At 33.2% G+C, this 16,331-nt stretch overlaps 2 protein-coding genes across 4 annotated transcripts; one reads left to right on the top strand and one right to left on the bottom strand.

Annotated features, from left to right (window-relative positions):
- The first annotated feature begins 139 nt into the window (after positions 1-139).
- LOC125050859 lies at positions 140-11,814 on the top strand. Of its 2 annotated transcripts, XM_047650921.1 has the most exons (7): positions 140-372; positions 6,324-8,301; positions 8,332-9,095; positions 9,232-9,429; positions 9,963-10,104; positions 10,563-10,775; positions 11,327-11,814. In XM_047650921.1, the coding sequence occupies exons 1-7, from the start codon at positions 310-312 to the stop codon at positions 11,413-11,415; spliced, it is 3,447 nt and encodes a 1,148-aa protein (XP_047506877.1). In that variant the 5' UTR covers positions 140-309; the 3' UTR covers positions 11,416-11,814. The 2 variants fall into 2 exon arrangements, with proteins under 2 accessions (XP_047506877.1, XP_047506875.1); XM_047650919.1 differs by having other exon boundaries at positions 6,324-9,095.
- On the bottom strand, positions 11,804-15,272 carry LOC125050860 (eukaryotic translation initiation factor 2-alpha kinase 1-like). Of its 2 annotated transcripts, none has more exons than XM_047650922.1 (3): positions 14,991-15,272; positions 13,031-14,367; positions 11,804-12,791 (listed from the first exon to the last, which is right to left on the bottom strand). In XM_047650922.1, the coding sequence occupies exons 1-3, from the start codon at positions 15,085-15,087 to the stop codon at positions 12,459-12,461; spliced, it is 1,767 nt and encodes a 588-aa protein (XP_047506878.1). In that variant the 5' UTR covers positions 15,088-15,272; the 3' UTR covers positions 11,804-12,458. The 2 variants fall into 2 exon arrangements, with proteins under 2 accessions (XP_047506878.1, XP_047506879.1); XM_047650923.1 differs by having other exon boundaries at positions 14,891-15,002.
- Between the last annotated feature and the right edge of the window lie 1,059 nt (positions 15,273-16,331).

Genomic DNA, 16,331 nt, shown 5'->3' with positions numbered 1-16,331 from the left:
TCATCAAGCTAATAACAATTAATTTAATTGTTTTAAGCAACATTCAATTATCATCCTACAGTTGAAATGATTCTCGTTTCAATCCTTTCGAAATGTCGAGTAGGGAGATGAAGAGTAGGAGTGGTAAAACACAGCAGCGCACGGCCGCTCCATTACTGTCATCGAACGAAGCGTGCCGGTTGCGTGAAAAAAAAACGTCGTCTATACTTTTTCAAATTTTTGAATTTGGAATTTAGTGACGTGAATTGGATTCAGTGGCCATCTTGTGTCAGTGGACTGAGGTGTGATGATATTTGTTGTGAGTGCAACATGAGAAGCGTATGCCAGTTTCTCCTTTTGGCGCGATTGGTCGCTGCCATCACTGGACCAAGGGTAAACTATCAATTCAATATAGATTATAAATTGAAGATATTTTAGTCTATTTTAAAGAAAAAAAAATTATTGCTAGTAGTATTACGCCACTTTCAGAACGCTTTATCTACTTTCCGAGGAACATGCGATTGTTTTGAATGTATTAAAGTAAAATTTATAAGTATAAATTGAAAATATTTCATTAAATTAAATTATAAGTCGTCTCACTCACTGAACAAAAAATTTCTTAATATTCTTCCACTTATTTGCATTTTAAACGCACCGCCAAGCGCGGAAGATGTTATTAAGTATCTAGATAATTATGCATTTATTATTCCTCGTACGAGATGATACATTGATGTAAATTGGTTATTTTGTACTTAGTACAACGCTTTATTAGGATATATACATGTGTGCAGACTATGCGTCTAAAGACTATAAATTCGTTCAAGTTTAATACAATATATTGAATAGTATAGCATTACAACATTACATAGGAATACAACTTGTAATTAGGAAAAATACTGTATTGTGTGTTAAAACGAGGAAAGACGGTCTTCAAACATCGCCAAAATTTAAAAATCCCAAAATACCAGAAGTTTCATTATTAGTATTAGGTTTATTTAACAATTTAAACAAGATGCCAAATAAAAACACTTGCCATTAATTTTATTTATTTTAGATAATTATTATTATTAACATTTTTCTCTTTACTAACAATGCGTTTGAAAGTAAACTACAACGCAAAGAATTCACGCAAAGTACGATAATGTAACTGACACTTATTAATTTTAAAATGTCATGTAATTCCGGAAATGTAAAACCAATTAACCTATTGTCATGCAAGTTTCATGTTTTAAAAACTGATTTATGTATAGATTTAATTGAAAGGAATTTTCGATTTCCCTGAATAAACCAGTACTTCTAGTTCCTACTAATGATACTGACGTTAAGTTAATTTGTAAAGCATTCAATAGGATAGAAAAAGCACATTAAGATTTATTTTGAATTATAAAATATATGCCCGTTTCGTGTACGTTTAAATAAATTAAAGGTGACCCAAATAAAAGGGATAATTATCGAAAGTATTATTGCGTAGAGCAAGAAATATACAAGCGGAAACAATTCGACTTCTGGTATTGAAGATGTACATCTTTTTCCCACGGATTCAATCGTTTAACTGCCTATGTTTAAACAAGATTTGCACAGACGAAGTTTAGTCTAAATCAAAATGTTTCTTAGTACGAAGAACATTATTGATATCTTAAGTTATAATCAGCTAACTTAATTTCACAATTAATATAGAGGTGAAAGCAGTTTAACTTGATGCTGCGTGTTACGATTTGTATTTATTCTTTTATTTTCTATGTTTCAAATTTGGTATTGCGTGACAGCCGGTCACATGATGTGTGTATATTTCAAGTTCAATGAATTTGTTTGAATCAGATTCGAGGTTTAGCGCACTATCCCGTTAATGCATTACCCTTAAAGCGACTTACGATGCAAGAATTATTATTAATACAAACTAATTACTCATTTCAATGTACGTATAGCCAACAACTTGCGAAACTTAAGTCAAAGCAATTCTTTTATTATTTATTTAATGTTTCACTCTATTTGAAATCAAATTATTCACAGTAAGCACATATTAAGACTAAGAAAAACATATCCGCATACATCGGTTGTATAATGTTAAGCGACACCCGCCGTTGCGTAATGCTTTCCGCGATTTGCGGTTTAGGGTTCACCCCTTGCGTAATATTGTTACGGAGGCTGCAAATAAAACGGCGATCATTACAGCGTTTAAAACGTAACCAATCAACTTAAAAGGAATTCTGAGTGATATATTTTATATATGGACTACAGATCATACAAAGAAACGTTTTTAACCAAATAAGTCGTCGATAACTGTAAAAATATGTGCGTCATTCGTGATCATTATTTAAGAAAACACTATTTTAAAACTATAAAATAATTTAAGATAGTCATTGAAATCAAACGTTATCAATATGTTATAATGGCAATTTTGTTCTAAATTATATAATTATGATAATATTTGTATTTGTTTGAATAATATTATGTTTATAAAAAACATAATTGCAAATCGTGTATTATTTTAACAAACAAACTCTTTAGCTTTATAATGTCAGTACTAATAATTGATAATTTTATTCATATATTTGGTATCGAATAATTTATGGGTTAGGTGAGAGGTATTAAAATCATCAGAAATTGCTTTTCTATTCATAAGAGTTCAACGCGCTTTCTTACATTATGTATATATTATATATATATAGTATGTATGGGCAGAAATTATTAATATCTATGAATATTAGATATAAGACAATTTAGGAAATAATTATAATAAAATATAATTACGCGAATAAATTTGGGATCTGTTAAAAAGATATGTTACAACTACCAAGGTTTTGTATATCTTTATACACACGTTTAAAATGTTACAAAGGAGTCTTATACATCCCATACTACAGAATGGGGCATATAACGGGCACGTTTTAATCGCTATTTCATTGATGTGGGATTCTTGTGTGCCTACACACATCTATATTTTTTCCGTCACTGTACTCTCAAGTGTAGCCATTAATAGTATAAAAATTAACTACATTTAAATATCGTGTACCCTCTAGATCCTGTCTATCCTGTCAGAACAACGCGTTTTGAAAAAGCAGCTAGGTCTGGATATCCATAGTTACTCCGCACACTCTTTGAAATCAATTTTCCTTTAGTTTTTATAATTTATGAACCGATGTAATTGTTTTCTTCTCGTATTTGTTATGTTTGCCAACTATTGCATTTTTTTTTTCATGTACCAATGTATCAGTGTTCCGAGCGTTGGCAAGCTTTTGTAAATTAAATGAAAATAAAAATAGAATTCGTACATATGACCTTAACCCTAACCCTACCACGCTTTCCAATAGACTATCCGATATCGAGATACCGTGCATATAATAGTGTAGTGTGATTTATTTATATAAATCATTAATACCGTGCGTGTCAAAACTGTGTAAATTATAATTGACTATTAATGAAGACATTGCTTAGTGATCTTTGATTAAATTTGCGTATACTTAATGCATCGTTTAGTAGATTTTTGATATAATATTTTATTATCAAATAATTCGGGTTTTAAATTATAGATTTTCTGATCTATTTATACAAAACTTAAGTTTATCTAGATTACCTAATTACCATACAATATAAGTCTACCTTTTTCAATATCTTTGCGTGTATATAAAATGCAAATAATTTATAATAGTCATTCGATTGGTAAAAGAAAACCTAAAAATATTTCTTAAGACGTAAGTGTAAAGATGAAAGTGGACTTTCTTGCTTTGTGGAAACTCCATACGATAGTCACTTCACGTTTTAACACATCATTTTAAACTCTCGCTGTTACGACACTCACTTCTAGAAAACGAAAGTTTATACAATTGTCAAAGGTCAGGATGGAGTAGTTTTTATTATTCGATTATTTAATTACATTCATTTATGTGTGGATTTAAAGAGTAATTACTAATGATTGTGTCTAAATACAACATGAAAGATAAGATACACTTTTATTTGAATATTACATTGATATTTTATTGTGTAGATTTTTCTTCTTTGCCAAAAAAACAAGTATTGCCAAAAACCAAACGCAGGAAGGACGTGGAATCACTAATCTGTCATAATTATGTAGAATTTAGAAGAAAAATAAATACTTTACCAAGTATAATTTTCGAGTACATTTTATTTAGAAACATTCTCACAGCCTTTGTCTAATAAAGGTGTAAACAAAATTTACTTCAGTCGAGTCTAGTTAAGAATACGCAACACGTTTTAATGAAGCGTTATTATGATCAAAGATCAATCAACCAAAGGTTTAATTATATTTTACCATATATTATAGTCCTGACAACGCCGCTTAAGCATCATTAAGACATCCTTATTAGGACTCGCTAGTCTTAATAAAGATTATATTAAGTTATATGAATGTTACCTAACTGCACCTTGCAAGGGGAACAACGAACTCGTGACCTTTCCCAAATCGAGTTATGACGTCCAAACGAAATCGAAAGTGCGTGAAAGTGGTTTGAACCTCGCATCCTTCTCAAACTTGATGTGTAGGCTACATATTGCTAAATATTCATTCAAAAAAATTCAAAATTTACAATTCATATACCATTTATTCATTCACCTATATGAATAGGTAACTAAATTTATATTAAGTTCTCAAACAAGGGCGTAGAACTTAAGAGAAGAACTGGCAATAAAATTTCCGCCACTCTTTTTTTTTGTTTCATTGTTTTGTAAAAAAGTTTTTGGTAATATAATAAATATGTACTTGAAAAGCAAATTGCTCTCATACACAGATGATATATATATATATATAGGTATATTATATATATATATTTTACATTTGGTCGATATTTTAAATTGGTTTACTCGAATCTGTTTCGAATTGCAAGATCTATACTGATTTATAACCGGTTGCCTTTTACCACTCTCTCGTTATGCAAAGATGTTACCAAAAGCGGTTGCGGACATGACATAATGTTGCCTAGATTTATCTTCTTTTGTTTTTCTTAGCAGCAAAGACAACAGTATTACTAAATAGCAGTAAAGTTTCATTTGTTAGCACAGTTCTTCTTGCTTGCTTGCATTTCATATAATAAGTGATAATCATAAATGTAAATGCGCTGCCGCAGATGTTTTACTTAGTAATTTAATTAATTGATTGTGCTTTATATCTTAAGTTTGTTTAGTCTACATGTACCTGCCATTACCCAATATATGGTAAATCATAATGCCTGTTTCATTGTTTTTTTTAATTCAACAGCCGTCAAAGTTCTCGAACTACTCTGGATTATAAGCCACGTAGAGACAATGTTAAAATACATTTATTCGTGTAACTTATTAAACACCTATGAACGTCGCGCGTATCTTAACCACGGCAGCGGTAACTTGTTTCAACCAACAAAACAAAGTACTTAGATTAACCGACCAATATGTTTCAGCCAAAATTGCGATAAAATATATCATTCTGAAAGACAAGGCTCACCTTCACACAAAAACCTTTATCATTAAATAAATAATCATAACAAGAACGTTTTGTTTATAAATTATGAGATTAATATAATCTTCATAAGAGAATCATTCAAGTATCTATAGAAGAACAAATCTTTATAACGCATGCTAAAGAATGCACTTTCGTGCTACTGATGCGTCACGCAGGCGCAGCGAGATGTCGTGAAACTGCTCAGAACACGGAACAATAAATATTATAATTTTGTTCTACTTTTGTTTGGGTATTTTGGAGATAGTTGTCGCCTATCGGCTACACTCAATTGCAATTGCGCAGTAATGAATTGTTTTTTTAAGTAATTATACACTATCTGTTTCCTACTTGAGTTGGTTCGTGTGTGAAGGGATAAACACATATTTAAATCACAGAGGCCTTTAAACAGCGTACCACATCCTTAAATGGCGACCACAGCACTGCACACAGGTGCTTGCACATGGGCAACGGCTAACTAAATTTAGGGTCCCTGGTCCATGACACATAATATACTGTAATAAATGACAGGAATTTATGCTATATAATAGCATTTACTAATTTATATTCTTATATAATATTCTTTTACTAATTTTCTTTTTCACCAGTTATAATTTTCTTTTATGTACATTCGACAAAGACTTAACCAAATAAATAAATAAGATCGCCCGTTGCATCGCTTGTATTATTTTATATACACTGATACTCGTACTATGAAAAATAGTAAATCTAAATATAAAGATAAGGAAAAAATTTTCTTTAGAAGTCTACTTTATTTAGAAACCGTATGTTCTTTTCATTAACAAATAATGTGGAGATGTTTGATTATTATTGTAAAATTTATTTATAATTTATGTTTAGATTAATTAAGTACCATTTATATTCTTATTCTCTAATTTTAACTTTCTCATTCCAGATAGAAAACGATTTCGACCGAAACAGACCAACAAACCTGGGACATCCTGGTTTTAACGAGCATCAAACAAGATTTGGGCTGAACTCTCCGTTACAAAACTTCCAGCAGCAGCCAGCAGTCATCAATAATGCCCCACAACTTCCTTTCCCGCAACCAATACTAAATCAACAACCATATGTGCCTCAGTTTAACAGTCTTCTTCCAGCACAAAATATCCCAAATAACGCCATCCCTATTCAAAACAGCAACAACTTTCAATTCAATCAACAGTCAAATGCGAATCCTCAACTCAACAATTTTCATCAAAATGTAGGATCTCAAAATTTTCAACAAAGTCAAAACATACAACAAGCACCTACGATTCCAACATTCCAAAACAGCCTTCCATTAGCTCAAAATCCACCAATATTTAATCATAATCCAAACATTCCATCTCCTCTATCTCTTACACAACAAAGACCAACGCAAGCTGCTTTTCTACCAACTTTACAAACAGCACAAAGTCAGCAAAGCTTTAATGGTCCTAACCCTATTACGATCCAAGCTGCACCAAATTTAGCACCTCAGAACCATAACCAAAATGGGCAAGTGCCGTTCCAAGCTTCGCAACAAATCAGCCAACCAAATAATCAAGGTTCAATATTTACAAACCCTCAGCCATCCGATTTCCAACAATATTATGAACAACAATCTAAAGAGAACTTAGAAAAGCTTAAGGAACTACAGGAAAGACAACGAATTATTCAAAAACACCAGGAATTCGTGCAGAAACAACAACAAAAACAACAGGAGAAAGTTGAAAAGCTTCATGACGAATTCTTGAGTAGACAAGCTACTAAATCATTACCAACTTATACAACAACTGAAAACTACGAAGACAGTTTTAGAAGAGGTCAGGAAAAACGACGACCAATTTTACCGCATGAAACAGATTTATTCAAAAAAGCACTTGACCTTTACGAGCAACAACATCCAACAACAACTACCAGTACTACAACAACCACAACAACAACACAACGGCCTAGGTTTATTAGGACCAGACCAACTGCCCGATCTCGCACTCCACCACAGGACAGAAATAAACAAAAACTCTACAATGACATAAAGAACCTGCTAGAAGAAAGTGAAACAAAAGGATTTGATGACAACCTTCGAGCCAAGAGTGTTGCTCTATTACAAAAACCGGATATTTTAAAACAACTTAAAGTAGCTTTAGCAGAAAATCCTGAAGATTTTAGCGAGAAAAATTTCACTTCTCGTGAGATATCGCTAAATGGTCAAAAATACGAAGTTATAAGAACAAATAACCCTAATTTAATCCCCAAAGGTGCAATATCTGCTGATAGTCCGGATTTGGGAAAGTTAGTAGCCGCCACACAAGAAACGCAGAAAGAAAGTCATGTATCATTTGACGATTTAACAAAGGGTGTTTTGCCACCAGGTGCTAATTTTGAACTCGTAAAACAGGGTGATAATGGCAAATTGGAAGAAGTGTCAGCATTGCCAAATACCCTTCCAAACAAAAAGAAGGTTACATTTGTATTTCTAGAAGAGCAGGATGATGGTTCCTACAAGGTTAAGGGGGTAAAAGCGAATGGACAACAGACAGAAGAAGGACCTGAGGTAGAGGAAATTTTGAACAGGATTCGAAAAGGTGAAATTTCTCTCCCAGGACCTACTAAAATATCAAATGCATTGTTTTCGTCAACAACAGAAAACCCTACAACGACTAATTTAGACTACATAGCGGAATCATCACATAATCCTTCAACATACACCAGTTTTGTGACAACTTCAAGTTATGGTTCTTCGGGACTTACGAACCCTGTACAAACTACTCCTGCCCCGATACATAGGAATTCCATTGCACCTGCTAGGACTACACAAAAATCATACAGAGAAACCTACACTCCAAGAGAATCACAAAGAGAATCATATACACCCAGAGAAAGAGAATCATACACCCAAAGAGACTTGCCAAGAGAGACGTATAGTCAAAGAGAAACAACAAGAGAGACGTATAGTCAAAGAGAACCAACACGAGAAACGTTTACACCGAGAGAGTCAATAAGAGAATCGTACACTCAGAAGGCACCACACAACGAGATTTATACTGAGCGAGAACCAACAAGAGAATCGTACACCCAACGTGAATCGCCTAGGGAAAGTTACACGCAACGTGAGAATTCAAGAGAATCATACACCCAGAATGAAAGAGAGACATATTCTCAAAGAGATCCAACAAAAGAACCATTGACACAAAGAGAAACATTCACACAAAAAGATGCTATTAGAGATACATATACTCCACGAGAATCTCAAACGTTTCAATCTTCGACAGGTCGTCCAACAACAGAACGCTTCATCATAAAAACCTCTACTCCAACTTATACAATTAGAAGTCAGAAACAGACTCAAAGAAGCCCATTCCCAAGTACAACAATAGTAAACACAACGCCAGTATATAGATCAACACCTCAAGACGTAGTTGTAATAGGGTCTTCTACGCTGGCACCAACTTATGAGGAGCCAACTCAAAATATTTTCGCTTCGGCGTCTAGCCCAGGTCTCATAGATATTCTTAAGGAAAATGGTCTATTCGCAACAGCCAAATATTTGAAGCAGTCTGGGTTAGATGCGATTTTGAATGAGACTGGGCCTTACACAATTTTCGCTCCAACTGATAAAGCGTTTAGGACGCTGCTAGTACAACTTGGAGGACCAGACAGAGCAGAAGAGAAGTTCCGTGACAATCCTCGTCTGTTGAGTGGTGTTAGTATTTTTATTATTTCATGAATTTTATAGTTAGAATTTTTGATGAAACATATAATAATGAATATTAAAATGACAAGTTGCTGCTGTTTACGTGATACATAATACTTAATTACTTTTATGTTTTCTTTTCCAGTTATTGCTTCACCACGTAATCCCAGGTGCATTCGATATAGCCTCGTTACAGGATGAGATGACAGGTGTCTCCTTAGCTGGTACACAACTACGAGTTAATCAGTATGACATGCATGATGTTGAATGGAACGAGGTTAAGGTCACCACCATCAATGGAGCCCGAGTAATTGATGACAAGAGAGATATTCATATACCACAGGTAGGATCAATTATATTAAAAATACGATTAATACTCGGGAGTCAAACCCGTTTACAACGGAAATAACAACAACCTGCCCTGCGATTCTGTAACTCACTTTTCGAACTCACACAGCGGTTTTCGCATCGGCGGTCGCTCTGAAATCAGTCGTGAAGCAGTCATTTTATGATTTGGCATTCTGATAAACAATAAACTACAAGCTCCCACCTTTTCAAAATGCCAAATCATAAAATGACTGCTTCACGACTGATTTGAGAGCGACCGCCGATGCGAAAACCGCTGTGTGAGTTACAGAATCGCAGGGCTGTACTAGTACTTACATTAAATAAAAGGAAACAAGTAAGTACTTTACAAATGTTAAATTTAATTCCCACTCAGAATAATATTTTTGAAATAATTAAAGGCATTTATTTCTTTTTAAAGAACTTTTTTTAGTTGGATAAGCTTTTTCCAGCGTTTTGTGTACCCTCGATTAGGAATTCCATGCGGCCCAAAAGTTATGACTTTAAAGTTGTATATCCTTCGACTTTCAGGGAATCGCTCACGCAGTCGACCGAGTGATGTTTCCTCTGCCCGTGGGCGATTTGGTACAGACTCTGCAAGCAGACCGAGATAGAAGATTCACTACATTCTTGAAGGCCATCTTCGCCAGTGGCTTTGCGGATACTTTAGCGGGTAATAAAGCGACACTTGACTTCTGTTAAGCCTCTCAGTACCGTTAGTTACCATACGAAAGTAGTTAGGTTCAGTTTCAGGCACATATTGATTTAATGTCATGATTTGGAATCTATCTAGAACCTTAGAATTTTGTATTATACCTACCATAAACACTTTACACATTTCCTAGGAATAAATAACATTAATATGTAATTCTCCTACATTACATAAAGTATAACGATATTGTCGTTTTGAGGTTTAATTTGAATTTTTCAAAATAAGAATTTACCGTAGATATGTAGATAATAATAATTTTAGTATAAAAAGAAAAAACTAAACGTTATAATAATGAGGTTTGTATTATATTAAACGACTAAATAAGGCTCTACACAATTGAGGATAGTAACATATATAAATATATAATAGTAGTAGCAGCTAGAATTATATTTTAAAATCAAAAATTGTTTTTTTTACAGAAAGCAAAACGTATACAGTTTTCGCGCCGACAGACACGGCATTTGCGAAATTAGCGCCAAGCGAGTTATCGCGGTATTCTGAAAAAGCTGCTGCACGCGCTTTGGTCGCAAGACATGTACTACCGGGCACGCTGTACAGCGCAGGCATGCGGTATTACCAGCTACGGAACTCCATGGAGGATGCTAAGCCGCTCACACTTCAAAAGAACTCCGGTATTTAAATTTTTGCATACAACATTGCTCCTTATTGTTTGAGGCACTTAACTTGATACTGAAAATAAACGCATTATCTACTGAACGAAACTAATTATGCGGAATTATATTCACTGTTGATAAAATTAATTAATTAATTATTCACTGTTGTTCCACTTTGTGGAACCAGCTGCCCACTGAAGTATTTCCGAACCAATTCGACTTAGGGTCCTTCAAGAAAAGGGCGTACAAATTCCTGAAAGGCCGGCAACGCACTCGCGAGCCCTCTGGCATTGAGAGTGTCCATGGGCGGCGGTATCACTTAACATCAGGTGAGCCTCCTGCCCGTTTGCCCCCTGTTCTATAAAAAAAAAAATAGTTTCAGAGCAATACAAATTTAGCCAACATTGAACATATCCACTGTTTTCGTAGAATAAAAAGAAGAGTAAACGTGTCATTGGTTATGTTTGGTATTTAGTAGAACCAACATGATAGGTATTAAAAAGTAACGTCTCTACATTTTGTTACTACTGAATTATTTCATTAAATTAATAATTTGTTTCATTTTTCAGGTCGAATAAAAGTGAACAACGCTCAAGTTATTACACACAATATTCCAGCAACAAACGGAGTTATTCATGCAGTTGATACATTACTTTAGAACCCGCCAAATTAGTTAAGAAAACAATAGATTAAATAGATATAGAATAAGATACTCATAGACATTATCTATAATCGACCCAAAAGCCGATTTTTAGATGGATGCTAACTTTTATTAAATTTCGAATCTGCGGTTGTCGTTAATTACCTTATTTGATCTTATAAGATCTTCATCTTTGATATACAAATATTGGTCAAATGAAGATAATTTTAAAATGACATGTCGAGAGTAGAGCACTGCGAGGTTTGCAATTTTGTCAATCTGCATATAATATGGATCATTTATATTAAGACTGTAAATATTTATAAATTAAGTAAATATATTTATATATGTAGCATTTGTGTAAATACATCTCTTAATTATATGATTTGTTTGAATAAAAGTCTTATTTACCTAAAATATTTATTTAATTAATCACACTTGAAAATCAATTTTATTCACCACACACGTCATTTCAGGCAAGACAATATTTCGAGTTGTTTGTTAAATAGTATAGAAGAATATGATTATTTTACTTCTAAAATTAGCCCTCAATATTTAGATTAAGTTATATACTAATAGTAGGTACTTACTCAATATTCTTCTATGCTATTTTAGTGTTAGTTAAGCAGATTGGCCATACGTCATATAATACCTACTAATAACCTATGATCCCACATCGACAAACATTACAGTCGAAGGGAAAACAAAACAATTTTAATTGTCAATGTGTAACAACAGTTACATAGAGGAAAATCTCATTTAATCATTAAAGAACCCTATTGCATTAGGAAAAATCATTGTCAAATACACTATGTCCACAAGTGCTTAGATTTATAATTTCTCAGGTTAAACAAATCTTTAGGAAAAAAAAAACAAACCAAAAATGTGCCAAAATGTTCAGAAAACTTTTATTCAGCCTAGGTTAAGGTTGGTTCTTTTGTTAGATGACTTTTCACTTTTGTAATAGATTTATAAAAAAAATTTAAACTGAAATCTTAAAATTTCATGTTTCATAATTATAAAAAGAAACTATTTAAAAAAAAAATCAGGTACATCTTACATTATGAAGGGTAATTTAACTTTGCAAGCATCATCTTCAATTTGGCAATCTCGTCATCCTTTGCAGCTAACTCTTCTTTTAGTGACTGGATTTTCTCATCTTTATTTTCTGACAGATTCCTAAGTTCTTCTAGCAGTTGGTTTGTGTCCAGACGCTTACTTGGTTTCCTTTGTACCAGTTTACCAATAATGTGCGCTATTTTAGGATAGTTGGCAGTGAGATGAGCCGGTATTTGCCCTTTCCGCAGATCTGTTATTGTTTTAACACGCTCCATATCTGTGCTAAATGGTTCCACCATCTCTAAAAGTATTATACCGAGAGAGTACATGTCACTCTGAAATATAATATTGTAATATTTTATTAACACATTAAAACTTAGCACTTGCTGAAATTAACAACTATTTTAATTACCATAATGCAGTGCCTGTTACCTAATAGAAGTAATAAACATAAGGAAAATACAATTGCTTTTGTTTTTTTATCATGCATTGTATAAGACTACTATGAATTTTAGTCTAAGTGCATAAAATTTGTACTTTGTAAAGTATAAAGACGCAAGAAATCAATAATTACCTTGGGATTACACTGCCCATCTAATTGTTCTGGTGCTGCATACAAATGAGTTCCTAATGCTAAGCCACTGTGTGATCGTTGAAGAGGACAAGCTAAGCCAAAATCTCCCAACTGCACCTGTAACCCACTTTCACTTTGACCCACAAACACATTGCTCGGCTTAATGTCATGATGGATAATCCCTCGAGAATGTATGTAATGTAGTCCTCTCACAAGCTGAGTAAACATTTCCACTAAGATGTCGAGTTTTGTGCAAGCTACTGGGTATGTTTTGTCTGGAGTTAGGTGACCTTCATAACTTCCGCAATCAATTGAATCTGCATGATGAAGGCACAAATCATCAGAGTTCTTCCTGGATAAAATCAAATGACTATTTCGCTCATCCAACCACTGTTTTAAAGTCTGCTGACAAAAAGTCATCTGAATGTATAGTGTTGCCCACTTTAGATTCACCCGTGAACAATTTTCATACTCCTTGCAAGACAATAATTTGCATATAACATTTTTATCAGGTGTAGATGATTCCTCTTCACTCTCACTATCTTCTTCTGAAGCATCTTCTTCAAAACCGTTTGAGTTTTCAAAAGATATAACAAAATCTGACTGGCTATGTTTATTTGTTAGTTCTTTTGAATTGTATGTTTTAAATGACTTCATTAAATTTGAGTATACTGATGAAACACGGTTTGAATTTATTGATTCATCACTGTCTGTATCCATGAAGTATTTGCGTTTCTTTTTGACAGTTGATTCTATTAAAGGTTCCAACCAGGCTGCTTTGTAATTAACTATATTTGGATGGTTAAGACTAGCTACAGTTTTAACTTCAGCAAGATGAGACATAATGGAATCAACATCTGAAGACTTGATGAATACTTTCTTAACAGCATATTCAACGCCGTCCAATCTGTGGCGGGCTTTAAATACAGTACCAAAACCACCTCTAGCAATAAAGTAAAGTTCTTCAAATTCTTTGTGATATCGGGACCATTCAAGACCAGATCTTGTAATAGGCCATGTAGCTGGTAAAGTTAGAGGTATTTCAGAACCACTTGCTATTGATACCAGTTGGTAAAGAGCTCGCTGATACTGGCTTCTCATAGCTTCAAATTCTCCCATAGCATATGAATCATCTATGAGTTTCATGCTATGTAATTTCTCACAAATAGTGTTGTAGAGATGGTTTGCCTTAGACATGTCTTTTTCTAGTAATGAACAAAGTTGCTTGACAAGAGATTGGACTAGAAGACTAATTGGTGTAGTGGCTGGAGAGTTGACTAAATCTATTTGTTGCATACTCTGATGTAAAGATTCATGATCGCTGTTCAGAGATACACCTGAAATAACAATAAAGCATAGAATGGTAATACTACATTGGTTTACATGCTACATTACAGATTTATAAAAATCCTACATTTTTATATAAAATTTGATGCCACAATAATATTAGTCATCATTAAGATATTAATGGATATGTACAAAAATTATGCAATTTTTTTAATGTTTCATAAGATATCAGCACAATATCCTTATTAAAAAATTAATATAATTGGAATATTCTAGAATACATGAGTAAATAAGTTATCTGTGGTTTTAGGGATAAATAATAAACATAATAATATTACTTTCTGATATTTAATTTTTATGAATCATAACTCAAATAATACACGTAGTAAGTATTCAAAAATAAATAGTTTGGTTATGAGATAAATAAAAGTAGTTGGGTTGTGTAACAAACGTTATTTTAATTCCTAGTTTTGGTTTTGGTTTGTTTTATGCTTTATAGTACAATAAATAATGGTAATATTACATAAGAATCACAACATTAATTGAAAAAACCTACTGCCAATTGTTAGTTACCTAGGAAGGTTCTTCGGTTGATAACCTCAAGGTTTCGTAGGATAAAAATAAACATAATTATGTAAACGAGTGACAATTGAAATTCATTAAATTTATTTACCTAAATCAAATGATTTTACTGTGGCCAAGGCCTCCCACTTGTCTTTTTTAGTGCTCATTGCTTCGTTGGTTATTTGTGATAGAACCAAGATTTCCATTCGTTAAAGTCTAAAATAATCATGATCAAATCAGAACTAGAACAGGAAGAAATTTAAGGAACTCATGTTTAATTTAATACTAATAATTGAAAATCAAAATAAATAAGGCTATCAAAAACACATAAATATTTAGATTTTCGTACATCTAAAATCGTCACAAGTCACAACCACAGGCACAAACTTGTCGCAGCAAATCAATAATCCACAGACTACACTCAACAACGGTTTTTTATTACTAACTTGTAATCATGAATCATGATGTCAGTGTATTCGCGAAAAAAGCGCGGGAAACTTCGTTCATGGTAGACGTTTTTTTTCACGGTGGTGAAAATTTAATTAAATTTTACTAGTTAAAAGGCAGAGGATAAGCTGGTAGTTTTAATTTTTGTATTATATGTAATCTTTATATAATATTTGTGTATAGTGTAATAATATTATTCTCGGAAGTGTAAAGCGTATACGAAGAAACAGGTGCGTAGTTGGTTTTTCAGATTATAAAGACGCCAATAATATTCTTAACTGCAATCTTTTGGAAACGAAAAAGTTAAAAGCCTTCATTCCCACTTTCAGCGTAACAAGAATGGGTCTAGTTCGCGGGGTCCCTGTAGATTATAGTGTAGAGAAAGTTCAAGAAAATGTATCCGTACCTATAGGCTGCGGAAACATACTTAAAGACGTTTGAATCGTCAATATTTTTTTCTGAAATAGTGTTTTCTTCATTAATCTCTAATGATGCTATTAACACGTTCGCTGCATTACGAGATCTATCAGATCTCTTGCTGGTCTTTTGTATTGTGCGTTGAACATAATCGTGTTTTTTCACTCCTTGCGGGAGGATCTAACTTGTAAAGTTCTTTAAGTATGAGAAGGACAAATATACATATTTGCTTCCTACTTAAAGCTGAATTCAACGACGATTAAAAACAAATTAGAGATGGATTAAGTCCCTAACGCACAGTACTGTAATTGTTTTAATTCCTTGCGTTAGGAGATATGTCGGTACTCGTGAAATCGTACGCCTCGTAGACGCAAGAGATGGAGGATGGGATTTTTAGTGTTGTCCTAGAATCGACATTCGGGAAGTCGCGGGCACGTTTTGAAAATAACACTCGCGTATATGCGTGTTGATTATTTTTAAGAAACAATGAGTGCTTTTAAAAGAAAAAAGTCTAAAAAATGTATTTATTTTGGTGAGGTTTCTAACAAAAAATCAACGCCGGATTATACTGCTGCATCGTCCAGTA

This window comes from Pieris napi, chromosome 7 (genome assembly GCF_905475465.1).
Source record: "Pieris napi chromosome 7, ilPieNapi1.2, whole genome shotgun sequence".
Classification (NCBI taxonomy): domain Eukaryota; kingdom Metazoa; phylum Arthropoda; class Insecta; order Lepidoptera; family Pieridae; genus Pieris; species Pieris napi.
The sequence above is the reverse complement of the archived record's forward strand: the minus strand, read 5'-3'. Positions and strand labels throughout refer to the sequence as shown.

What these genes read in the sequence shown, in the direction of transcription:
- LOC125050859 (XM_047650919.1), top strand. Translation starts at nt 310, where the DNA reads ATGAGAAGCGTATGCCAGTTTCTCCTTTTGGCGCGATTGGTCGCTGCC. An exon ending in CTGCCATCACTGGACCAAGG is followed by an intron (nt 373 to 6,323) that starts GTAAACTATCAA and finishes TTCTCATTCCAG; the next exon opens with ATAGAAAACGATTTCGACCG. An exon ending in ATCCTCGTCTGTTGAGTGGT is followed by an intron (nt 9,096 to 9,231) that starts GTTAGTATTTTT and finishes TTTCTTTTCCAG; the next exon opens with TTATTGCTTCACCACGTAAT.
- LOC125050860 (XM_047650922.1), bottom strand. Translation starts at nt 15,087, where the DNA reads ATGGAAATCTTGGTTCTATCACAAATAACCAACGAAGCAATGAGCACT. An exon ending in AGTAAAATCATTTGATTTAG is followed by an intron (nt 14,368 to 14,990) that starts GTAAATAAATTT and finishes TTGTTATTTCAG; the next exon opens with GTGTATCTCTGAACAGCGAT. An exon ending in ATGGGCAGTGTAATCCCAAG is followed by an intron (nt 12,792 to 13,030) that starts GTAATTATTGAT and finishes ATTATATTTCAG; the next exon opens with AGTGACATGTACTCTCTCGG.